Source organism: Ochotona curzoniae, unplaced genomic scaffold (genome assembly GCF_017591425.1).
Source record: "Ochotona curzoniae isolate NIBS_2020 unplaced genomic scaffold, NIBS_Ocur_1.0 scaffold_3835, whole genome shotgun sequence".
NCBI classification, from domain to species: domain Eukaryota; kingdom Metazoa; phylum Chordata; class Mammalia; order Lagomorpha; family Ochotonidae; genus Ochotona; species Ochotona curzoniae.
The window spans coordinates 22886087-22902921 of record NW_024467114.1 but is presented as its reverse complement, the minus strand read 5'-3'; the positions used below and the strand labels follow the sequence as shown (position 1 = coordinate 22902921).

At 40.9% G+C, this 16835-nt stretch overlaps 1 protein-coding gene and 1 pseudogene across 2 annotated transcripts in view; both read right to left on the bottom strand.

Moving 5' to 3' along the window:
* Window positions 1–491: 491 nt before the first annotated feature.
* On the bottom strand, window positions 492–1827 carry LOC121145599 (annotated as a pseudogene).
* A 393-nt stretch (window positions 1828–2220) lies between these two features.
* PDE1C (phosphodiesterase 1C) overlaps window positions 2221–16835 on the bottom strand; it is a 418728-nt gene continuing 404113 nt past the window's right edge. For both annotated transcript variants that reach the window (XM_040964586.1, XM_040964587.1), the window contains 2 exons: window positions 14409–14477; window positions 2221–2390 (listed from right to left, as the gene is read on the bottom strand). In XM_040964586.1, coding sequence (XP_040820520.1) covers window positions 2221–2390; window positions 14409–14477 — 239 coding nt within the window. The remainder of the gene's footprint in view (window positions 2391–14408; window positions 14478–16835) is intronic.

The window sequence follows — 16835 nt, the reverse complement described above, 5'->3', positions numbered from 1 at the left end:
GTATTACACATTTTCATAGCTAAGGATACTGAAGTACAGACTATAACCCTGTGACTGATTCAGCCAGGATGTGTTATCAGTTCCTAACACTAAGTCCTGGTTCTTCACTCTAAATATACAGGCTAGTCTGGAATGTTATGTGCTGGTTTGGTAACACAGGTTTCATCTACACACAAACCCCTATAGCTTGTTCATATTAGCAGAGCTAGTGGAAGAGAAAAAGTTGCAAAAAAAAAAAAATCACCTGAATCACAACATCAGGAAGAATCATTTATATCATGCACTTTGGTGAGTTACTGAGACCAAATGTAAGGGAAATATAACTTATAGAAAGTTCAGAATTCCAGAGAAAATAAAGGCTCACATACAAAAATCTTTTGAAAGCATCTTTTAATTTACTGTAAGAATATAATCTGCCTGTATAAAACAATCCCTCGGGCAAAAATAAGCATTTTATAAGTAATGCAAGGTGTTAACATCTATGCATTTGTTTAGCAGAGTTTGAAAACGGATTCTAAAAGGAACACAGAAGAAATGAACTTTCGGCCCAGGCACATGCTTCTTGGACCATCAGGAAGCACAGTCACATTGAAGTTTAATATTGCAGACTAAAGGTGCTGGGAACCAGGTGGGAAACATCACTTGAGGCCTCCTTACATAGCCAAGAGTGCTCTGTCGTTACCTCTATCCACAGGAAACACCTGCTGCTTTGACTGAGCTCTGATGATTGCACACTAAGTCTGAAAAAGGATTTTCTTGCCAAGATAGCAGGGAAATAAGAGCTCCCTAACTGCCCCACTGAATGAGAGTCACAGTGGTGATTCCTCTTGTATGACAACTATGTATCCTTGAAAAGCAGCCATAAAGCACCTATGATGGGCAGTAAACCTTGGAACCTGCTTGACCTGATCATCACCAGTTCTTCAGAAATGAACTGGGCAGTACTGCACACTGTTGCCATCAGGAACTAGCCTTGTTATGGGACTCTTTGGGAGTGTTTGAGTGACATGTGGAATCTCTCAGCAAATTTTGTATGTCTCTTACCAGAGTTGGCAATAGCAATCAAACAACAAAATCATTCAGAAGTCCCACTTTCTAGTTAAAGCAAGGTTTCTAATAATCTGCCATTAGGCCAAGAATCTGCAACTTGATAGAACAGGATGAAGATTGGACCTATTGAGAAAAATACCTAAATCTTCTGGCATACCAAGTCATTTTAAAGTGTCCCTGTCCTTAAACCTTTCCTTTCATCCTTATTACATCTTAAATTCCAAGTGAAGTTCAAGTGTCTTTCTTTTCTGCTTTTCCCATTTTGTCTTTTTTGTGTGTGTGCTGTGGTTTGTGTGTGTGTATGTATGTGTTGGGGGGCGTTTATCATGTTTAGCATCCTCAGAGGCACTTGGGGAGGGGAGGTCTAACCCTATAGCCCATCTCCTGGAGCTCTCTGGTCACCTTATCCGTATCCTATGAGACCTTAGGAACCCCTTAGTTCTTCACACGATCCACTCAGGTGGTTCTTCCTTTGATCTTGATTCAATTAAAATTATCAACAGTCAGAATTGTGCTACTCTGGTCTTCATAGCAGAGGAAGCAGAGGCCTTTGGATTTTCCAGTCTTCTTGTCCCGCACAAGATTCATATTAACAATCTCCCCGTATTGGGAGGACACACAAATGATATCCCCCTCTGTCAGTTCGTAAGCATTACATCCCACAAAGATCCATGTGCTGTCCTTGGATTCTAGGTGGCATGGCATCTCCGCCACCTCTAGCTGGACCTCCTGTTCATTCAACTCCTTGATCAGCTTCATTTTAGTTAATGGGTTCATCATGTCAGGATCGTTCCCAGCAAAAACACGTCTCTTCAATGTCAAGTCAGTAACTGGTAAAGTCCACTTTTATGAATGAAAAACAGTACTAAGAAAATTCCTTTTTTTCCCAAGCAGGTCTGTTTTGGTCCAACTTAAGTTTTAGGAAACCTAGATAGCACTCTTTACTAGCTTGCTTCTGGAATCTGAGTGCCCTGCCCCCAAGTCCAATGAGCCTATAAAGGAAGGACAAAGCTGAGGATCACATCCAGCCTTCATGTTGTTTTATACTTTGGTCATAATCATATCAGCCCCAACCATTTCCAATGGTGTTGCAGGTGTATCTTGCTATGCCCAAGGATCGCTAAGAGGCAGACAAGCGAGCCCTTCTTCATGTCCTCTGATCTCCTTGACTTATTTTCTGTTCCAGTTATGAGAGATGTTCTGGATCTTTTTCAGTTTAATCCTCTGATCCAGCATCTTGTACCTTGCAGGATGCTCGTCAGTTTTCTTTGGGACAGAAGGTACATAGGAGCTGGATGCATACGCAGGGCGTTTAAAATGACGGAGAGGAGGCTTGATGACTAGAGGGAATGAAAGGAAGAAAAAAATTAGCCTCAGCAATGACCTGGCACAACTTAAACATTGTGAGGAACTTTCTCTTCACAGTTCTTATTTCCTCCAAAATAGGAAACAAACATTTTGGAGTCTCACAAGGTATTTATTGCAGACTGATGAACAAGCATGCTATCACCTTGGTTAGTCACTTAAAGACAAGAAATTGCCAAATATATAATGTGAACAAATTCAAGGAAGTAAGATGGAACAGTGGGATTACTTCTGAGATCTGCAAAGCAAAAATGGAGTTGTCAGAATGTTACAGTGTGTAAGAATGTGGAGTTAGAAAACGGTGCTCAAATAGAGAGTCAAAAAACATCGTGGAAGTATCTTCAAAACATACAACTATATCCAAAAGATGAACTTGAAACAAAACAATACAATCCACTATGGTCAAAAATGCTTAACAATCTTCATTACTGGGGAATTACACACTAATCAATGATATAGTGAGCTACACTTAGAAAATGTTAACACTGGGGATACATGGATTTCAATGTTGTGGCTTAGCTGGTTGTTTCTGCCTTTGATGCCAACATCCTACATAGGTGCTGGTTCAATCCCTGGCTACTCTAGTTTGAGCCAGCTCCCTAATGCCCTGCAAAAGCAGCAGAGGATGGCCCATGTTGTTGAGTCCTATCCCCATGTGGAGCTGTTCCTGGCTTTTGTCCAACTCAGCCGATGTCTTTGTGGACATTAGGGGAGTGAACCAGTGGACAGAAGATCCATCTCTCCCTCTATGGTGTTCTTTCAAATCACTCTTAAACACACAAAAAAGATATCCAAAATTCTTGGAGGACTTCTTTATGAAAGAAATATTCATGGACTTCAACATCTTCTTCTCAAAAGACTTAAAAGTCAAATCAATTGCAGATATAGGGAGATCTCTTCTATTTGCTGGTTTACTCATCAAAAGCTGCAATGGCCAGGATGGATCTGAGGTGAAGCCTTAATCTAAATAACTGCATCTGGGTTTCCCATGCTAGTATCAAGGGCTTGGGGAGTCTTCTGTCTTCTAGGCACATTGACAGGGAGTTGGATTACAAACAGCAGGTGGGGCTCAAACACTACCTCCTGATACAAAACACTGATCTCTGGTGAAACACTATCATTACAGGTGGTAGCTTAACCAGCTAACTACTTTGCCAGCCCATTGGTTTAAATATTTTACATCAAAATCCTTATGTTTTAATTTTCTCCAAGAAGTGCTTGGACCTTCTTTTGACTCGTCTCTATGGGCTGCATAAATTCATATCATCCCTTTCAAGAATGTCACAAAAATGGACATATTAAGGAATGATGAAAGCTTGACCTAAAGTTTAATTCTAAGTGTATTTCAAAAAGTTCGTGGTAAGCAACTAAGGTGTTCGTGCAAAATATACAGACATGCAGCTCAAAAAGTTTATGAACAATACCTATTATGAAAACCATACATTATGAAAAATATTTTGTATCAAAATAAGCCATAGTTTACCTCTTTTAAATTAACTCTTTTGAAGTAAGCCTTGTAGATGTGAATCTTCAGAGTAATAAACTTATTGCATAGGACACCATGTGTACTGGACACATAACATTACACTTTGGTCAGTGTACAAGCCTTTACAACACAAGGAACTATTAACAAAAGTCAGACTACTCAAGGTCATGGAAATTCCAGAATTCAAAATGTGGCTAATTGCATCCAAATACAGGAAACTACTTGGAGGAAGGAGGAACCTGGCACACGAGAAGGCCATCTAAGTCACTTGGGATATTGTGTCTCTTAAGAGCAAGGCTGAGGAGACCGTACCTAGTTCCATCACTGTATTCTAGTTGTTACTGGGATGTGTGCATGTGTGTAAGAAGATACAGGTTATCAAATCTAATGTCACTTTATGTACACTGGAATTGATAAAAAAAAATGTAAATAAATTGATTAGAACCATGGGCATTAGAGGTACAGCTATGCAAGGAGGTTGGGATGATCTTCAGTAATGGATTAGACTTTGAGTCATGGATTCATATTCAGCTTAGCAAATCATTATATGAAACATCTAGTTATATGTATATATTCTTGAAAACACACTTTCTTATTCACTTAGCTAAAAAGGCCTCAAAATAAAGAAGCAACTGTAATCTTAGAAGCTTCAGTAGCAATGACAACTACTAATGGTACATACTTAATGACAACATATTCATTTCTATTACTACTTTGTAGGAAGAGAAAACAGGGCTACTCGCAAGAATAAATGAATTAAAATTTGCAAAAGGCAATTAGAATATCTTAAACAGAAAATTTCAAATTACAAAGCAAAAACAGTGATAAATAAGTCTAGAATAAGGATCTAAATAGTCAAAGCCAGACAACCACAGCAACAAGATTAATAAGGCTGTGTTGGATTATAACTGTGAGTCCATTCTGATACTAGGTAAACAAGATAGTAGATAACTTATTTGGAATTCTTCTGCATTGTACTTACGACTAAAAGCAGATTGTTGGGATTGTCTGGGCTGCCTGATTTACTGCTCTTCAAGTCAGTCTGTCTACATATTCATTCTATTTTCTCTACTCAGCATGAACCCAGCCAAAGTATTATTGAATTTCCCACTTCTCAGCATGAAAGGAAGCATTTGCCATTTGCCAGAATTCTGAGTGTCAGAACAAAACTCTCCTTGCCATCGGAGTTGCCACACGGAAGAATTAGACTTGCTGATGGAAATGAGCACTTGACTGAGACTGTGGGAATACTTTCATGCTTCCTGTCACCCTTGCCCAAAATATGAGAAAAGGGGAAGTATCATCTGTGTATCAGTGATGGACTTGGTGCATGGAGCTGATAATCAAACATATGGACGACTGACTGATGGTCAATAGCCCAATTTTATTTGCAGCACTGGGATTTTATACACTGAGAGTTACATAGGATAATGGACGGGGGTTTGAGGATTTTACATATCAACAAGAGGGAGTTGGCTTGAGACGATTTGAGATTATGTGAGTTCCCATAAGCTTGTCTATAGATCCCATAAATTGTTCCCAAACACTTGGCTGGAAGTATCTGTTTTGTCCTAAAGGTATCCAATCAATTGTCCTCTTACAAGGCCAGAGACTAACTAGTTGCCTATTAGCCATCTGATTCCTCACATTCTCTTCCCCCAAAGAATGGACCCTACCTGATATTAGAGACAGGGAGTAAATGACCGTTCTTGTTGTTTCTTGCTAAACAGGGGCAACAGCAGCAGTCTTCAAGGGTAGATATTCTTTTTTTTTTTTTCAGGGTGTCAGGGGTAGATATTCTTCAAGGGAATAATCTAGGGGTCCCTAGCTAAAGATAAAAGTCATCAGGTATCTGAAGTTCTGCCTGGAGCTTGAGGATTTCTCTTTGTTGAACTCTAGATTTCCAGTACTATCTCGGATTTATTTTTCTATGGAGTCAGTCAAGCGTCCTATAAAATCAACATAAGCTCCACCAGCCCCCTGGATGACTTTCATATAGTTGCCAGCAAATTCAGCGCCAGTGTCGATTTTTTCCCAGGCAATCAGCACTGCATCCCATATTATGAGTGAGTGCAGCCTGAGGTAGTTTGATTTGCTGCACTGTAGTTGTCCATTGCCCATCTCCCAACCAATATATCATTAATCAATCAACCCCCTTAGGGAGTTGTTGGACTGCTCATGCTAAGGATTACAATTTTACCTTAGCCATATCACTCCTCCACATTTTCTACTGGGAAATATTGAGAAGGAAAAAGCCCTATTTTTGCTATCACCTTAAAATCATAAAGGATCTAGTTTTCTTCCTGGCTCCAACCATTGAAATAGTCCCACACATATGAAAAATAACTGTGTGTCCATAAGACACACACGCTTTCTTAAAAGCTTGATGGTGTAAAAGCCTAGATTCTCATATGGGTTGATTATTTTCATGGCTAAGTAATTGGAAAACACATCATAACTCATGAGGTCTCTGGACAGTATCAAACACTTGGGCACATCCTTGATCAGTCTGAAGGGTGTGGTGGCATGAGCTGGTTTTCCTCACTAGAAGATTCTAAAAAGTCCTGGGACTTTGCTGTTTAACTCATGAAGTCTTAGTCCCCTTTGTATCCACTTTACGAGGCATCTCCCATTAGGGATGTCTCTCCCGAGTTTTCCTTTTCTATCTATCTCATCTCTAGGCATTTCTCTTTGAGCTGCATGACAGTGGCATCTCCTGTTAGGAGGCTCTCTCACACATTCCCCTTCTTCATCCTCCTCATCTGCAGCACAAGGCATTTCTAGTCACATTATGATGGCATCTCTTGTTAGGGGAATCTTGAACAGTTTTTTCTTTTCCGTTCTCCTTATCCGGCCTACGGTACATTTCTTTTTTAGCCACATTATGGTTCCTTTCCTAAGGGGACTTCTCATGGGCTACCTCTTTCTTTCTTCCTCAGCTGTACTATCAGCGATTTTTTCCTTTTAGCCATGTTACAGTGGTGTCTCCTATTGGGGGGTGGGAGTCTGTCACAGATTCCCCTCCATCATCCCCCTCATCATCTGTACTCTGACCAGAGAAGCATAAAGAGATAGGTCAGAAAGGGGGTGTGCAGAGGAAAAGGTGTTTGCAACAGGGAATATTTTCTTATTTTCCTGTTTAAGCTTTTCAATAATTTCATCATCTAACTTATATTTGTGACATCCTGTTGGAGGTTTTCCTCCTGATCTTCCCCTTCTAATATTGTGATGATGCCTTTAATGAAAGCCCATGTACTCCAAGAGTGAACAGGAAAATTGAGTAACAGCACCTGTTACCCAAGAGGAAAAAGTGTTGAAATAGTTATGCCGATAGGAGTCCCTTTTTGTAGGAATGCAATTTAGCAACATCCACTCAACTAGAAAATTGCTCTTAACCCATGCACACTAGATATAGGGTTGTTTAAGGTGATAATCTATTCTTAAATTCCTCAAGGTATGGTTTCTATTAAAACCTAGAATGATAAAACCCATTATCTATGTTGTAATGATTGGCTCTCCAAGGATGTCACCTTCCTCCAGAAATGAGAATGCCTAATTACCTATGGCTTTCATTTTTTTTTTCCACCTCTGTGTACACACTGCAGGACTTAAAAGTAGGAAGCAAAACAGGTCACTCTGTATAAAGTTAACCAGCAGGAACTGAGCTGATCCAACCTGAACTCAACACCCACTACTAGTCTGTTATGAGGGTGGCCTGACCAGCATTCCTAGGTCTCCTTGGGGGCCATAAATCACAGTTCTGCCCTTCTTCCACCCCAAGCCCCTGCCCATGAATCCTGAGTACTGAATGAACACAGGAATATCTGGAGATATTTCAGAATGTATGGATGCCCACGTTGTTGACTCAAAAGTTTAACTAACTAGTCCTTCTGGAGAGGAGCCCAAGTATCAGTATGTTTGTAATGCCGGGGATCCCAGCATGGACTCAGGGTTGGAACACTAGCTTGGGAAATGAGCCTGAACAAATGAGCAAATAATACATTTATGCACCTTATAATACTTGGGTCAATGTTAAAGTACGTATATTTGCTGATAAATACCATACAGTCTGGGTATATTGTAAGTTATCACATCTAGGCTTGGGCAACTGCTAGTGATACGTCTATGAAATGGCACATAATTGTATGTGGGTAAACAGGATTGCTAGAAACTGCTCATGGAGTCTGGTCAGTGTGTTTAGACCTGCTCCTGGACCTGTTGGCTTAGAGTTATCAACCCTTGGCTAGGTGTTGTAAACCTGACAGATCAATGAACTTATGATTGATAAGAGTGAGGACGTGGTGGTATGAAGAAGCAGGGGCTATGGCTATCGATCTAGGGAAATAATCCAACTTATTTCCTTTGTGTGGGTCAGTTACATTTTTTTCCCATTATACCATAAAGATTTTAGAGGGACACAGATGAGAAAATGTATGCCTGGTAACCTGCAGGGCTCAGTGGATACTTGGCATATAATGTTAGAAAACACAGGATGAGAAGAGGTCAGGATGAATATCTTGCAGGGCTTCCCTCCTTGTGGAATTCCTAGGACAGTACAGTAGTACAATTCCCCAGGCGACTGGATTTTCCTACATGAAAAACATCACTACACAATTGTGTTTAAGTGCTGAATTTACTTGTCAACATTTGGCAGATTCACAAAAGACCAACTTACCCAAAATGTACATTTTTGGGGAGAAATAAACATATCATTGAGCATAGTTATTCCATCAGGAAGCTTATGTCAGTGCCCTTCTACTCTGAGCACAAACAGGTAAGCCGTGTTCTGAGTGGTCTGAACATGAAAGTAGGGGCATTCATTTGGTCTGAGCAATGAATGAGGGGAGAAGAGCACCAGGAATCAACAAAACATATGCCTCTTGGATAACCAGCCATGACAGTCTTTCAGTTTCTGAATTCTATTCTTGCAGTAATTAGGAGAATGTATGTAGATTAGGAAAACCACCAACACAGATCTGATGAAGACTCTGCATTCATTCTGCAGGGCACAAGAACTCTTGGAGTCACTTTGGCTAAATCTTTGGTTCCCTGGTCTTCTAGACCGATCTGCTCTGTGATTTTTACCGCATAGAAATGTACTTCCTGTTTGTAAATATCACAAGGCCAGGAACAGTACTTATTTACTCTTACATCTTCAAAACTTAAGCACAGTACTGATAAAAGTTGGGGCTGAGAAATATTTAAGTGAAATAAACCACATCACTTTACCTCCCATTTACTAAAGAAGAAATGAATCACTTGGCATATATAACAGCTGGCAAAATTGACTAGGATCTGCCAAACCAAAAACTTCTCTTGCGTCAACAACATCTTGATATCTATACTTTTACTGTCCATGTTTTCTTAATGCCATCAAATTCCTTCCTTCTCAGACTTGGCGTATAAACCAATCTTTGACATAATGCTACAATCTTGGCTGGCTTCTCCAGAAGTACAGAGGCACTTTTTTTTTTTTTGCACTGTTTTCAAGCCTGCCTCTCTCCTTAAGGAGTAGATAAAAGAGGAAAGGCTGAGAACCAGCAATCCAGTGAATCTGCTCTATCCTTGGTCAAAATGCCTCAGGATTCTAGGCACTAATGCTGAGTCCTCTGGATCTCCTGTGCTGTAGTTCTTCGTTTCATTCTGTCTGCCCTGGCATGCACAAACCGATGCTTCCTGTTCACTTAATGCGAGAGAATACTTGGAGAGGACTTTAAGTCTGTGACTGGTTTTGCCTCGTCAACATATGCATTTCTCCACGTGTGTATGGGTTACAGGCAGAAGTTCAAGGTTGTTTGGGAGCTCCAAGTCCTTAGTCTATACCCACAGGGACCAATCTCAGCAGAAACTGGCAAGATCAATTCCTAGGTTAGAGACTTCCAGGCTGCTGGGTCAAATATGAGGAAACAAGTTTTAGATCTAATTCAGAGTAGGTAAAGAATGTCATCCCTAAAACTGTAATGACATTGAAAGTTGCCCAGTTACTCAAGTGAGTCTTGGATGGTGAAGGGTTTCTCCAGGCACAACTGTGCATCTGCAATTGGTACACAGGGAATTGAGCTCCTCCCTATGCAGGACACAAGAGTGCAATGGCAGCACAGACTACTCTGCCTCACTCATTCTCTGTTCATTGACAAGGAATCTCTCAGAAAGGGGCACAGGCTTGTCCCTGCCACCAACTAATCTGTAAAGTCATCTGCGTTTCTGTTTCCTAAGGATGAAATGGAGATAACAGTACCTTTTGAAAGCCGTTGCCAGGACTCAATGAGATAACGTTAAGAGCCTAGCATTATCCCTATGTTTATATGTACGAAATAGATATCAAAGAATTGAGTAACAATCTTAATGATCAAAAGTCATTTTTGATGTTATAATACATATAATTGGGGTGGGGTGGGGGCTCGGGGAGGAGAAAGAAATATAAGCTTCCTAAAGCGTCTTCAGAACTTGGAGCCGATCAGATTTCTTCTGTGGAGCCCTCCAGATGGATGCTTTATCCGTAGTCCCCTGAAACAGGATACACAACAGGGTCACTATGAGCCAACTGGCATGAAAATGCACAAACTCTAGAGCAGGCAGTGGAATTTGGAAGCAGAGCGCGTCTACTGTCAACACTACTGCACACACAGAGCAACTGGCTACATCTGCTGCAGCGAGTAACTACGGCACTGTACCTTTCATCTAAGATCCCTTAGAACAAAGTGAGGTAGGAATGTGCCCAGATGTGATTCCCTGGCCAATCTCATGAGCGTTCACGGTGCCGACGCTCTGGGCCAGTCCTCCGGTGAGCCAGTGTTTCCAGATTTCCATCCCTGATGGCCCTAGCAGGCTGTGGGAGCCTGACTGGTTCACAGGTCCCTTGGGGCCAACAGGTTCTAGAAAAAATGGCTGCAGGCGTTATGGTTTTTATCTTTGGAGAGTCTGTTGTAGAAGTGTTAGGAACCCAGGTGATGCCTCTAGGGCTCCAGGAATACCCCCTCAGGTAACTTCCGGAATTCCACAAGCTGTTCTTCAATGTAGTGGTGCCTGGGGGCTTTAGATTGAGTCAAGTGATTTTGTCGAACTTTGTTCACAGCGGAATCCGCAAATCCCAATGCCTATCTTGCCCAACAGGTTATAAAGAAAATATTTCTTGGAGGTAAAATCATGTATGTGAATGAAACCAAAGTTGTCTTAAGCAGCTACAGATTTTTTAGCTCTAATGTTTTAAACACTCAGAAAAGACCAAATACCCATATTCTCAATATAGCTTAACTAAACTTTAACATTTTCCCATTCTTGTTCAAATGTTTGAGATTGAATAACTGGAATTCAATCTCAATTATCTAGAATCATCTAAAATACTCTGATTCTATACTCTCCCCCACCCCCCAAAAATTCACCTAGAATTTAGTGTCAATTCCTATAAATTTATGCATGAGGTTATTGTATCCATATCTATAAACTAATGTCTGCATGTCTTAAAATAGATGGTATATATGTTATAATTGGATTTATGTGCTTAATAATATGGTAAACATTATTTGCAACAGTGAAAATTTGGAAAACAGCCATCAAAAGGAAAATAATTAAGAATTCTTCATACAATATAATGCTATACAAATATCAACACAAATGAAGATCTTCAAAGAAGCAGCTCCATATTTTGCAAGAAAGTTCCACTATACTTAGCAATCTAAGGTTTTTTTGAAGGTGCCCCTTAAAAGGAGTTTACAGCAAATTCAAGCTACTTGCCGTTTTTGTTATTACCGGTATTTGGAGACTTATAATTCTGTTTCATTTTTGTCTTCTTTCAGTAAGTTGTTTATATTTTTCATTTGGGAATTTAGTAAGTTGGGTTGCTATAACAATGTACTGTGGGATGGGTTGGGGCTTTGATTCTTGAGGTTCTAGAAGCTGTAAGTGCAAGATCACGGTGCCACCACGGTTGGGTGCTGGTTTGCAGTCTTTAGTTTTTCCTGCCAACTTCTAGTATCTTAAGCAGGAGGATAGTAGCTAGTTCTCTAAGGTCTCCCCCAACACCCCCAAACCCAGGCAATTTTTCCATTCCAGGAGTTTTCACTCTTATGATCTAGCCATTTCTCATAAGCCTCACCTACAAACACCCACCACGTGGGGGATTATTTTTTATACAAATTTGGATGAGGGGACATAGACATTCACTACATAATAGTGTTCTAGGTTATAATTTCAATTACCTTACTGATCCTTTGTATTAGAGAATAAAACTACAAAGTTCTGCCTCAAAATGAAGTATCCTGTATTCTACACTGAACACTCGTTTTGTCTACTATGGGCGGGGAGTGGGTAGAGGGAAAAGCAACTTCTTCATCAAATGATGTTAGGGAAATTGAATTTTCATAGACAGAAATTTGAAGCCAGACTCTCATATACCCTACACAGAAGTTGCCTCATGATGAACCAAGAACAGAATCGTAGTATCTGAAAATACAAAAGTACGAGAGGAAAACATCTGGGAAATACTGCAAGACACTGGCTGGGCAGTGACTGGATGAGACCTCACATGCACAGGCAATAAAAGAAAAAAATGGACAAATGTGACTATGTCAAGCTAAGAGGCTGCTGCTATACAACGAAAGAAATGAGTGGCATCATGGGAGAAAAGACTTGCAAACTATGCATCTGCAGGATTAATGTCGAAAATACATGCTCAAATAACCCAGTTATAACAAGATTTGAATTAGCTTTTATCTTCCAAAAGATGAATTACGAATGGCTAACAGATGCATGAAAAAAAAAAAATGACCAGCATCACTAGCCGTTGAAAATGCAAACAAAAACCTCAGTGATTTATTAACTTATCCCTGTTAGAATGATTTATATTCCAATGATCAAAAAATATTGCAAGAAATGTAGAAGAAAAAGGTAACCCTTAATTTGCTGCTTGTGAATACAAACTATTACAACCATTATGGGGAAAAAAAAAAAAACTGTCTGGAGATTTTTCAGAAAACTGAAAATAGATCTACCACATGATCCAGCTACCCCACTCCAGGGAATACATCCAAAGAAATGAAATCAGCATATGGAAATTACCTGCGCACCCATGCTCACAGTGGTTCAATTTATAATAGTGAAGATTTAAACCAAACTAGATGCTCCTCACCTGATGACTGGATTTAACAGGTGCTTTTTATCTTCAAGTGTGCACATATACTCAACGATAAAGAGTGAAATCCTGACACTTGCAACAAATAGATGTGATTGGACATGATTACATTAGGGGAAGTAAACCATACCCCAAAAAGCAAATAATGTTTTCTCTAATTTGTGTTAGTTTAAGTACAGTAGAAAATAGAAACCTTCTTAAAAAGTGTTCAGCATTAGCAAGCAACAATACTGAAAGTACATCTGTGGAAATCACTGATAATGTGTCTAAACATACACACGTACACCTTGAGCCAATAGCCATACCTATGGAAATCTCAGCAATCCTATAGGACAGGATTAAGATCGTGACCTTAACCCCTAACAAATTGGGCTGACAAAAAAAAAAAAAAGAACTTGGCATTTAAGCTTGTATTTTCATAAGCCATCGATGGACAGATACCTAAACTCTGGCATGATCATAGAAATATTAATTACAATATAGTTGCTAAGCATAGAATAGTATTAAATTCTTGAGTTTTCTAGTACAGACTAGGCAAGAGCCAATGCAGGCAATTGTCTCCATATTTCCCAACAGGTTAGTGAATCCCTGCCACACATCAATACAAAGCTAAGTTTCTAAGCATAAGAAAGGGGCTCCTAAAAGCTCATGGGAATGCAAGAATTTCCATAAACTTCTTGAAATATTCCTTCCTATTTTGACTTATGATCCAGAAATACAGGAACTTTGAGAAAGCTGAAGTGCAAGAAGCCACCTAACTTGAAAGTAGAAAAGTTGATTTGAACCCTAGTCTCTCGGCAAGGAGTCAGTTTCCCAGAGTACCAACTGCCTCTCAAAGGCAAACACAAGGAATTTCAAGAAAATCATGAAAATCATGGAAAATGGAACAGAATAGGAGTGAGTGTTTAGCCGTGTATTTAAGATCCTCACACTACACATCGAAGCACCTGGCTTTAGACCAGGGTAGGCAGAAGTGATAGCTGAAGAGACCAGGTTCCTGTCACCCACCAGGATGACTTGCATTGCATTCCTGGCTTATAATTCTGGCTTCAGTCCAGGCATTTGGGCAATGAACCAGCAGATGGGAAGCTCTCTAGCTGTTTTTCTTTCCTTCAAATAGTTGAAACATGTGAATTTTCACACTATTCATAGAAAATATGTATTTCCATAGTATGTTCAGGTGCACGTAACAAAACAAGCTCCTATTCTTTCCACTGGTGAATAGGAGATAGTGAAACTGCATGGAAATAAATCCATGCCTGTTGGAACCTTTTAAATGTAGGTGTGTTTCACCCACTGATACCATCAACTTCTAAGCACCAATCCTTTCCAGTGTTTTTGGTTATTAAGAGAGTGATGTGATGCCTCTTTACCCACCTGGCAAGGTGAGTCGACTTGTGGAGTTAGTGCTTGGGGCTGGTGAGCCATGCGAATGCTGCTTTCTTCCTGTAAAGAGGCGAGGGAAAGGATAAAGAAAAGTAGGATTGTGGACAGGTTAATGCTCATCTGAAATGTTACCAAATGGTCCAAACGTTCAGAAGAAGGCAGGCTGAGGTTGTAGGGGGCAGTGAGTTTTTAATAATCTAGAAAAGCCACGGGCACAGCCTTGACCTTCATGCCAGTGATAGAGCTTCTGTGCTATGACTGGTAGGTTGGCGTGCTGAGTGCCAACACCAGACTGAGCTTTCCAAGTATGCAGGTCCTGGATGCACCTGCCAGGGATTCTGCTCCTGCGTTGGCTCTCAGGTCTTTATGTACGACAGGGCCTCACAGCACCAACTGGATGGCTCAGTTTTGGGTCCTCATCTGCAACAATCCTGTCTGTTCTCTGGTGGACATTAAAGCAATCAGGGTATGCCCAGATTCTTGGGAACTGTGGCTGATCACACTGATACTGAGTGAGGGCTGATTTTCCCACCTGCCAGCAATAGAATTCCTAACAGGAAGGGGATTATCTTTGTAAAAATGGTTCACTTAGCCATGAGGGGATGAAAAGGCAGACCCCAGGGTGTAAGGAGAAGGCAGAACCCTACTCTTTACCCTTACATATGCACAAATACAAGTATATGTAATAATCTGTACAGATGTGTACATATTCATATATACACCAAACACATGCATATTACAGGTTATACATACTACACACAAACATGTACACACATGTATATGTACAGATATTATAAATATCATTCACTTACTCAACCAAACCAATGAGAAAGTCCTGGGAGCCCAAAGCCAGCCACATGGTACAGGGTTTCTCCACAGCATTGCTGTGACACTCTTCCCGTACAGTTAGTGTGGTGAGGCTATCCTGTGTGCTATCAGATGTCTAACAGCCACCCTGGCTTCTGCATGCCAGTGTCAGTAGCACATTCCCAGCTGTAACAATTAAAATGTCCTTCAGATGGTGACAAAACATCTTGGGGGTAAATCAGTCCTCAGCTGAGAACCACTGTTAGTGGATGGCGACAGAAATTTGAGGGGGGTCTCACTCAGTGATGATTCCCATGGCTACGTCTTAAGCACAATAAATGTCACTATGATGCCATTTCTGATACCAACCCTGACAACAAGGTCATTCCCCTCTCCTGGATGTGGAGACACTAAAAGCTGATATGCAGGTTACCCAGGGTTATGGAGCAGAAACCCAACATAAGCCCAAGCCTATTTTCAAGTCTAACTAGAGAAACTCTCCCTAGACAAATTTTGCTTAAGCAGCCCAATATCTGGGTGGCTTTCAAGGACAGTCTCCCAAATCTCCCCAAAGATAAGAAACTGGAACAATTTAGAGCTGGCATTTTCAGAGGGGGAGCCCACACACCTGGATAGTTCCCAAGCTCTCCACAACTCAGACAGGCTCACCAGCCACTGGGCAATAGAGACTTGGTACTTGGCTTTCCACAGATATGCATGTAATGTTGAAAAAGCAAGTTGAAGGTTGCCTTAGTTGAGTCCATGGGAGACTGGCAAAGTGCTCTAATGACAATGAGCTTTGTGTTACAACCTGAATAAACACTCAGCACAATAGGTTATCACTCAAACCTTTAGCCTGTGGTTTCTGAGAGGTCACCTACAGCCCTGGTGACTTTTCTTTTTTCCTTGAGGCAGTTGTCCCTCTCTTGGGGGTGCAGATATCCATGACATAGGACCCCTAGAGATCTTGAGTCAGTGAGAAAGTCAACCTGCAAGGCCTCCTAGAAATGTCACTTGTCTCTGTATTGCAGACACAATGGCCAATAAATTGAGACTGTGAAGCCATCCCCTCCCCACCTGGCCATGAATCTCAACCAGGTAGCAAACATTGATGCCTAAAATAAATCTGAAGGTGGTATCTCCAGAATTCTAGCAGCAACATGGCCCTCGGTGGGGTGATGAGGTTCTGAGCTTGCTCCCGAATGGCTCTCAGTCCCTGGTCCTTTGCCTAAGAGTCTTCTCCACTCGGTGCTCACCAAAGCATGTGTCATTTGACACAAAGCTCCTCTGGTGGGAGTGAAAGCCACTCCACCAAAGTTTCACTTGCTAACTCCTCATTTCTTTTTCCCCGTTCTCGAGGAAATCGGGGACATTGAGTTGGAAAAGCCAAGTCTAGATTTGGATCCTAAACCATGCTCTCCCGTCACATGCATGCAGTGGCCAGGAACAAATGGCTTAAGTCATTGGTTCTTGAATTAGTCCTCATCTCCCTGGGGATGGTTGCCCTTAAACAGTGTGCAGTGCTCACGCTTGGTGGTTTTCAATGGACATGCCTGCTGTATCACCAGGTGTCTATACTGGTCCCAGAGCCCTTTACCCACAGATGTTACT